This window comes from Miniopterus schreibersii (assembly GCF_964146895.1).
Source record: "Miniopterus schreibersii genome assembly, chromosome: 20".
Taxonomy (NCBI): Eukaryota; Metazoa; Chordata; class Mammalia; order Chiroptera; family Miniopteridae; genus Miniopterus; species Miniopterus schreibersii.
In genome coordinates, this window is record NC_138122.1 from 13,589,899 (window position 1) to 13,598,926 (window position 9,028).

A 9,028-nucleotide genomic window follows, 5' to 3' on the forward strand; every position below is an offset into this window, starting at 1 on the left:
AGTGCCATTCGTTATTAATCTGATTCCTGCTAGTCACGCGATTGGAAGCTATAACTTTAAGGTTTATTTGGAGACAAGATTGTAAGAGCACAATGCCATAAATTATAATTACATAATTCCAGAGGTTAGTAAGAGTTTCATAAGTAAACTTCCTGTGCCTCAGCAGCAGTTATAAAGGGCCATCTTTTGATAGCCATTTCAGCTTCCATCTGAATTAGTATAGTTAGTAGTCTTTGTTGGGTTAGGAAGTAAGCACATTCCCATAATTAAGTTCTAGCATTTATACATAAAATTCCTTTCTCAATATTTCATTTTCACTAGCTTTCTACAATTTCCCTTGATCTTTGTCTCTTTTTACTCATTTAGAAATAACCAACTTATTAGAATGAACTACTTCCTTTTAATTTCTCTTAAAAATATGCACATCCCTTTCCTTCCTTTTGTAATAGCATTAAATTTCAAGAGAAATTATAAAAAAGAATATTATTGGTAATACAAAAGTTATCTTGTGCACCTTTAGCAATAATTAACAGTTGGGCTTATATACACAAGGTTTGAGAAAAGCCTAAAGAACAAGTATAATAACTATTATTAATATTAGCAGACAGGTAAAGACAGTCAATGTTCAACATCGATTTGTAGGTACACAGGCCTCGTTGATGTCTTGGGATAGCTGTCTGGCTCTGATGTTGGCGGCTTCTCATTCTGCAGAGCCTTTGATCTCCACTGTAGATGGAGGCAAGTGTCAGAGACTAGGGTAGATGTCCACTCAAGGTTAGGCATCTGATAAGGTCCATTCTAACAATGTTGGAGAGAGTCTTTAATTAATGCCTTTTCCAAAGGACAAAAATCTCCTGGTTGTAAGTCATAGTCTTTAAAGTCTTTGTCTTGAGGGAGCACATTGTGAAATGAATGTTACTAATTTACCAGTTCCTATAAGCTGGTTAATGAGCTTTTTCTTTTTTTAATCCTCACTGAAGGACATGTTCATTGATTTCTAGAGAGAGACAGAGAAAAACATTGATGTGAGAGAGAAATATTGGTTACCTCCCACATATGCCCCAACTAGGGCTGGGGATCGAATCCAAAACCTAGACATATGCCCTGACCAGGAATCCAACCCATGACCCTTTGATGTATGGGACGATGCTCCAGTCAACTGAACCAAAAGCAATACGCTTTTGATGATAATACAGATTATCTCTTTTTCGTAAGGTTGATTCATACGTCCCTTCATCTAGATTATAGATGCATAGGGTGGCTGGTGACTATTTCATAAAGAAAGGCTGTGTTTACCAAAAGAAGTAGATTTCAGGTTGAGGAGTACTATGAGAAGAGGTTTTGGCGAAGGGAGATTAAAAGCTTCTGAAAAATTACCTAGTTTAGTTTTAATTGTACCATTTGTATGCTCTACCAATCCGGAGAACTGGGGGTATTGGCACAATGTAAATACTGTAGAATAGGCCAAATACTACAAATGGGTCGCATTATTTGCCTAGTAAAATGAGTCCCTCTACTCATTTCCCAACTCAGAGGGAATTCTCCAATTTGGAATTAATTTTTCATTAATAATAATTTACCTACCATTAAGGCTGTTGCTCTCATGTAAGGAAATGCTTCAGGTCATCTAAATCATAACCCATATTTGTATTCTTGAGATGATGGTATTTCGATAAAATCCAATTTCCATACCTCAAATGGATCTAAAGGAAGAGGGAAATGTCCTTGAGACCTGTGGAGTGATTTTCCAGGGTTATATTTTAGGCAGATACAACATCTGTTACACTTTATGAGCTACAGGTACTACAGGAATGATGGCTGAGAGGCCTGTCAGGGGGGACCTATAACAGATCTGAGCACATGCTTCCCTTCCTGGTACCTGACCCATGCACTCAAACGTGAGGGGCTTGATCAAGTACTCACCGTGTGCCAGACCCATGCAGGGTTCCAGAGGTCCCGGGAGCCTTTTCTGAGTTGTGCAGCCTCGGACAAATCACTTAACTATTCTGATCCTTAGTTTCCTCATGTGTAAAAGAGCTAACAAGAGTCTCCACCTCATAGGGCAGCTGCTGGACTATCACAGAGATGAGGTTCTTAAAGTACAAAACAAATGGTCGGACCAAGAGTCAGTGCCCAAGACAGAGAAGAAAGGAGACTCAGGAGGGTAGTCAGGAGAGAGAGAGGGGAGGCAGTGCCCAGGGAGGGGCAGGAGGATAGGAGGGGAGGCCATCAAGTGCGGAAAAGCCCCAGGGTCCCATTGGGGGATGGGAGCAGCTGGGGATAAAGGCCACAGGTCAGGGTCTTCCCAGCCATTGCTCTTGCCTCTGTCCCCAGCGTGGCCATCCTGATTTACCTGAGCTGTAAGTACCAGACGGCGGACCACTGGTACCCATCTGACCTGCAGGCCCCCATGCGCATCCATGAGTACCTGGGCTGGCATGCTGACCGTATCCATGGCACCTTTGGTGTGTCCCTGTGGGCCCAGGTGAGGAGAGGCATCTGGGGAGTGGTTGACTGTCAGGGACCTGGGAGGAGGAAGGGGCCTGCCCACCCCTGCCCTCCCCTGCCCACCTCCCTCTCTGCCCATGTCCCTCTCTGCCCTATTCCCCCCCCCCCCACTAGGCGCCCCTTCGTACCGCCCCCTCCTCCCCTTCCCCACTGTGCGCGCCCCCGCCCCCTCCGCGTTGTGCCTTGTGCTGTGCTAGCTGATCTGGTGAGAGATACAGGTGGGCAAGCTGCCACCCAACCCACAACATTCCCAGCTGGATGTAAACACTTCTCCTGCTTGTGCCCTTGAACCAGAGCCAGATCGAAGTCTGAGCAAAGCAAATTCACAGAAAAATGACTTGACACAATTTAACCAGACGGGCAGGGCAGGATCCAATTGGGCCTTTGTCCCTGCTCCATTTCCCCCTCACTGGCTGAGGCCCCAGAGGGGCGGGGCCTGGGCCCTATATAAGGGAGGCGCCCTGCTTCTGCCACCAGTACCGTCCAGGGCTTCCATCTCTGCTGCTTTCTAATCCAACGCCCCCTGCCGCCATGGGCCTGGAGCTCTACCTGGACCTGCTGTCCCAGCCCTGCCGCTCCGTCTACATCTTCGCCAAGAAGAAGGGCATCCCCTTCGAGCTGCGCACCGTGGACCTGCTCAAAGGTGGGCCCAGTCATGCTCCCCAGGTGTCCACAGGCCGGTGCACCCATGGGCTCCTTGTCCAGCAACTCCCTGAACGTCCCCACAGACCCCATTGTCCACATAGCTCCCTTATCGCCAGTATTGTCTCCCACTGGAGAATGCCTTGGGATGTGTGGCCTTGTACAGGTCAGACCTTCTCTGAAGCTTAGCTTTCCCCTCTGAAAGGGGGGACAATATTACCTTCTACTCTGTGGGGTGGGGAGAAAACTGGATTTTTAGAGTTACTGCCCTGAAAAGCATGTATTTCAATTCACAAAACCCGAAAGACCTGGGGAGACTGCCACACCGTGGTGAGAATTAAGGGGTGGGAAAAGCTGACCCACCCCAGTCCTGTCTAAATAACTTCTCGGAGAAACAAAATGGCAGCGTAGGTAACAGCTGCACCCGCCGCCTCACACAACCACATCAAAATCACAACTAAAATACAGAACAGCCATCGCTCAGAACCTCCTGAAATCTGGCTGAGCAGAAGCCCTACAACCAGGGAACTGAAGAAGCACCGAGACTGGTAGGAGGGGTGGAGATGCGGGAGGATTGGGGCTGAATCCCAGAGACTCAGCCCCGGGCCCACACCTGGTGGTGTCACAGTTTAAACTTGGGAGGGACATCTCTGCGGCGCAGGTTTCCGGGAGGAATGAGGGGTTCCAGCCCCACATTGGGCCCCCAGCCCACGGCTCTAGGGCCGGGGAGAGAAGTCCCCGCAACTTTGGGCTGTAAAAACCAGCAAGGAGTGTCACTAAGGGACGTGGAGGCTGTGGGAACCCTAGACTTTCCTCTTAAAGGGCCCACGCACAGACTCACTTGGACGCTCTCCCTCTGAGCCCAGCGCCAGGCAGTAGCTTGAAAGGAACCTGGGACATTGGGGAGGAACTAACCTGCCTGAAATTGGGGTGAGAGCTGGAGGGGCAGCTCTCTCCCAGGTGGAAGAGCTGACAGAAGCCATTGCTCCTTTGGCAAGTCTTCTCCGCACACAATTGGCAGGTAGGCGCCGTATTTGAATCGCCAGCACCTGACTCACACCTTTGGCCCCGCCCCATGATTCCTGGAGGCCCTGCCCCTCCCCACCTGCAAGCTCATCCAGGCCATTTCCAGTGGCTTTTCCATGCAAGCGGCTTCTCGAGCCTCATGCTTAGGACTTTCCTAAAATCTCTCAAGTAAGCAGCAGCGGGCCCCATATGGCTTGATAAGTGGCCCCAGGCCTGGTACTAGCGGCAGCCTGCATTGGCTCATAGCTTGGCCTCTCCTGGACACCTCCAAACCCAGCACAAGCAGCAGCCAACTACGGTTTGCTGTGCAGCTCATGCTGAGTGGCCCTGGGCAAGGCACTGGCAGAGGCTGACTTTGCACCTCCTGGGAGGCCCAGAGACAGTGCACCTGGTGCTCAGACTCGGCCATGCTGGGTTACAACCCTACCACATCCATGGCTGACACACTCAAGAGGCGCACTTGGTGATCACCAAAGCTCCACTAAGTAAGTCCTGCTCCATAGGGGTGTCTCCAGCACAGCAGCTCTTTGGCTGTAGTTGCAGCTGGTCATCACAGCTGATTGGCCTGGGGGTCAATTCCTCCCAGTGATGCCAACAGCAATCAAGGCTCAACTACAACAGGACAGTGCACACAGCCCACACAGGGGAGCACCTAGAAGGCCCAGCTCAGGTGACTGGGGAGGCTGAGCCACTGGACCCTACAGGACACCTACTACACAAAGCCACTGTACCAATTCCAGGAGACATAGCAGCTCTACCTAATACATAGAAGCAAACACCTGGAAACACCCAAAATGTGGAGGCAAAAAAACATGTCACAAAGGAAAAGACAGAAGAAATCTCCAGAAAAGGAACTAAATGAAATAGAACCAAGCAAGCTAACAGATACAGAGTTCAGAATTTTGGTTATATAGATGCTCAAGGATATTAGTAAGATTATTACAAAATCAAGTGAGACCATCGATGCCTAATAAAATACCTATCAGAAATGAAGGCTACATGAACTGAAATGAAGAATAATTTACAGGAAATCAACAGAGTAGAGGACGCTACTCAGCAATTTGGAAAATGAGGAAACAAAAAGCACCCAACCAGAAGAGCAAAAAGAAAAAAGAATCCAGAAATATGAAGATAGTGTAGGGAGTCTCTGGGACAACTTCAAGCGGCCCAATATTTGTATTATTGGAGTCCCAGGAAGAGAAGAAAGAGAACAAGAAATTGAAAATCTATTTGAAAATAATTACAGAAAACTTCCCCTACCTGGGGAAAGAAATAGACTTACAAGTCCAGGAAGCACAGAGAATCCCAAACAAGAGGAACCCAAAGAAGCTCAAAGAAAGACACATCATAATTCAAATGCCTAAGGTTAAAGACAAAGAGAGAATCTTAAAAGCAACAAGGAAAAGCAGTTAGTTACCTACAAGGGAGCACCCATATGACTGTCAGTTGATTTCTCAACAGAAACCTTGCAGGCCAGAAGGGATTGGCAAGAACTATTCAAAGTGATGAAAAGCAAGAACCTACAACCAAGATTACTCTACCCAGCAAAGCTATCATTTAGAATTGAAGGTCAGATAAAGAGCTTCTCAGACAAGGAAAAACTAAAGGAGTTCATCACCACCAGACCAGTACTACGTGAAATGTTGAAGGGTCTTCTTTAAGAAGCTAATGAACAAAAGAATCTGACTAAGTGGATCCAGAGACATTGATGCATGCAACAGATGATCATATTTCAGAAGGAAGAGGGAAGGGGGGTGGAGGGTGGGAGAAGATTGACCAAAGAAGTTATATGCATATGTGCATAACCCATGGACATAGACAATGATGGGGTGAAGGCCTGGGGAGGGGGTGGGAGCGAGGTGGAGGGGGTCAATTGGGGGAAAAATGGAACACCTGTAGTGCTTTCAACAATAAAGATAAATTAAAAGAAAAGAAAAGAAAAAAAATAATAATAAAAATAACTTCTCTTCATTTACCCGCAGCACCTGATTATACCCACCAAAGCCCCTCTGCAGCTCTGGGAGGTTGCAGGGCAAGGAGGCCAGCCCCTACCCAGTCAGGAGGCCCAGCCTGGGAGATCCACCCAGGGAGTGAAGCAGACCCAGTCCTCCTCCCAGTCCCTGCTGTTCCTCAGACCAGCCTGGCCAGGGGACTCTGGTTGGAGGAGGGAGAGGGAGGGCAGAGCAGGTGTGCTTCTTGCCCTTCACGCCTTTTCTGACCTCTTTCTCCTCAGGGCAGCACCGGAACAAGGAGTTCTTACCAGTTAATAGCCTGCAGAGGGTTCCTGTCCTCAAGGATGGTGACTTTGTCTTGAGTGAAAGGTACTCTCCTTCCCATCCACCTCCTAAGCTCTGGGCCCACTGGGTCCTGCTCTCTCACTGCAGGTCCTCCCAGACCCCACAAGCACTGAGGGCCAAGGTGAAGGGTGCAATGAGAGCAGATGGCCTGGAGTGAGCCCAGGGTGACCAGGGGCTGACGCAGCACGCCACTGCACCTCTCTTGTCTTCAGACTCTTCTCCCTGGACCTCTCTACCCCCATCAACTGTGGACAGAGATGAGGCTCAACAAATGCAAGCCAAAAGGGCCTCTCCTGACTTCAGGCTACTCCCCCAGGGCCTGAGGGCATAGCTCGCTGTGAGGGCCAGCACCGGGCAGGGAGAGGACACAAGGTCAGGCACTATAAGAATGATGGCTGAGAGGCCTGTCAGGGGGACCTATAACAGATCTGAGCACATGCTTCCCTTCCTGGTACCTGACCCATGCACTCAAACGTGAGGGGCTTGATCAAGTACTCACCGTGTGCCAGCCCCATGCAGGGTTCCAGAGGTCCCAGGAGCCTTTTCTGAGTTGTGCAGCCTCGGACAAGTCACTTAACTATTCTGATCCTTAGTTTCCTCATGTGTAAAAGAGCTAACAAGAGTCTCCACCTCATAGGGCAGCTGCTGGACTATCACAGAGATGAGGTTCTTAAAGTACAAAACAAATGGTCGGACCAAGAGTCAGTGCCCAAGACAGAGAAGAAAGGAGACTCAGGAGGGTAGTCAGGAGAGAGAGAGGGGAGGCAGTGCCCAGGGAGGGGCAGGAGGATAGGAGGGGAGGCCATCAAGTGCGGAAAAGCCCCAGGGTCCCATTGGGGGATGGGAGCAGCTGGGGATAAAGGCCACAGGTCAGGGTCTTCCCAGCCATTGCTCTTGCCTCTGTCCCCAGCGTGGCCATCCTGATTTACCTGAGCTGTAAGTACCAGACGGCGGACCACTGGTACCCATCTGACCTGCAGGCCCCCATGCGCATCCATGAGTACCTGGGCTGGCATGCTGACTGTATCCGTGGCACCTTTGGTGTGTCCCTGTGGGCCCAGGTGAGGAGAGGCATCTGGGGAGTGGTTGACTGTCAAGGACCTGGGAGGAGGCAGGGGCCATAGACTGAGCCTACACTTTGCCTCTGTCAGGTGCTGGCACCGCTCATTGGGGTTCAGCTGCCCGAGGAGAAGTTGAAGCGCAATAGGACCATTGTGGACCAGGCGCTGCAGCACCTGGAGGACAAGTTCCTGGGGGACAAGGCCTTCCTCACTAGTCAGCAGGTGACGCTGGCTGACCTCATGGCACTGGAGGAGCTGATGCAGGTATTAGCTGGTGGAGTGGCATTTGTGGGCAGCATCCCTCTATAGCCACCTGCATTAGACAGCAGCGCTGAGGCCTACAGAAAGTTAGGACTTTGCCCAGCATCACAGAGCAAGTTTCTGGCTGAACTGGTGCTGGAGCCATTACCTGTTGCTTCCCTCCTGAGTGGGATTTCATCCTGGTGCTCTTGGGCCCTGAGTTGGCATACTGCCATGGGCCTCACATGGAGGTTGGGAAAGGGACCTGACACCTGTGCCAGTGCTCCTGGCATTGGAACCTCCATATCCTACCAACTTTCCCATCCTTGTCCCCACAGTGTGTGGCTGTTGGCTATGATGTGTTTGCAGGACGGCCACGACTGGCTGCATGGCATGAGCGCGTGAAGGCTTTCCTGGGTACTGATCTGTGGCAGGAGACACATGAGTACATCTTGAACATCCTGGAACTGGCGGCCAACAAAAAACTCCCGCAGCCTCCCCCTGAAGCCTATGCAGATATGCTGCTTCGTATTTCCAGGATCCCCTGAGGGATCTGGGTTAAGGTTGATTGGGGGTCAGAAGATTAACAATATCCCTTCTGTTTCTTACTTGTCCCTTTTCATCTTTTTCATCGTGTTTTTCAGTCTCTTGTCTCTGACTCCAGGAGGAGCTCTGCACAGGGAGGACAGTGACTGTCCTTGGCAGTGTTTCTCCTCAGGTGTAGCAGACATAATCAATAGAAGATTAAAACCCACCATATGTATAGAAAGAGCTCCTAAAATTCAATAACATGAAGAAAAACAAAGAAAGTAAAAATCAGCAAATGTTATTGGTCTTTTCAATATAATGAAGATTCTGAACACTTTGATAAGAAACCAAGAATTCTTGCTTTTATTACATTGTTGTATTATATGTATGGAGTAAAATGTGTACCAGGAAACTTCATCATAGTTAACCAAAGTGACTTACTGTGCCATGCTGACAGGTTCTATGGTGTCAGTGGCTTGGCCTTTTCTCCCAGCCCCTAGCCAGGCTGGGTTATGTGCTGTCCCGGGAACCAAGCCACAGGGCCTGCAAGTATGTGTGTTTGTTTGTGTGTGTGTCAGATGGTGTCCCCCAAAGCCCTGTCCCCTGGCAGGCTTCAGTTCCTGTGAAAAGAGTGGGAAAGCATCATGGCCCCTTGCACAGGTCAGGAAGGCAAGAGAATGGCTCCAATCTCCTTGGGTCCCAGAATGGGGCCAGGGCATCTTCCTG

The 9,028-nt window shown here is 49.5% G+C and overlaps 1 protein-coding gene across 1 annotated transcript; it reads left to right on the top strand.

Annotated features, from left to right (window-relative positions):
* The first annotated feature begins 2,989 nt into the window (after positions 1-2,989).
* On the top strand, positions 2,990-8,718 carry LOC308550179 (glutathione S-transferase theta-2B-like). Its single transcript, XM_081123697.1, has 5 exons — positions 2,990-3,151; positions 6,410-6,497; positions 7,384-7,534; positions 7,625-7,798; positions 8,113-8,718. The coding sequence occupies exons 1-5, from the start codon at positions 3,040-3,042 to the stop codon at positions 8,320-8,322; spliced, it is 735 nt and encodes a 244-aa protein (XP_080979823.1). The 5' UTR covers positions 2,990-3,039; the 3' UTR covers positions 8,323-8,718.
* The last annotated feature ends 310 nt before the right edge of the window (positions 8,719-9,028 follow it).

Bases quoted from the DNA above. Each gene is read 5' to 3' on its own strand.
- LOC308550179 (XM_081123697.1), top strand. From the start codon at position 3,040: ATGGGCCTGGAGCTCTACCTGGACCTGCTGTCCCAGCCCTGCCGCTCC. The intron at 7,535-7,624 runs GTGAGGAGAGGC...TGCCTCTGTCAG, and splicing joins GTGTGTCCCTGTGGGCCCAG to GTGCTGGCACCGCTCATTGG. The intron at 7,799-8,112 runs GTATTAGCTGGT...TTGTCCCCACAG, and splicing joins CACTGGAGGAGCTGATGCAG to TGTGTGGCTGTTGGCTATGA.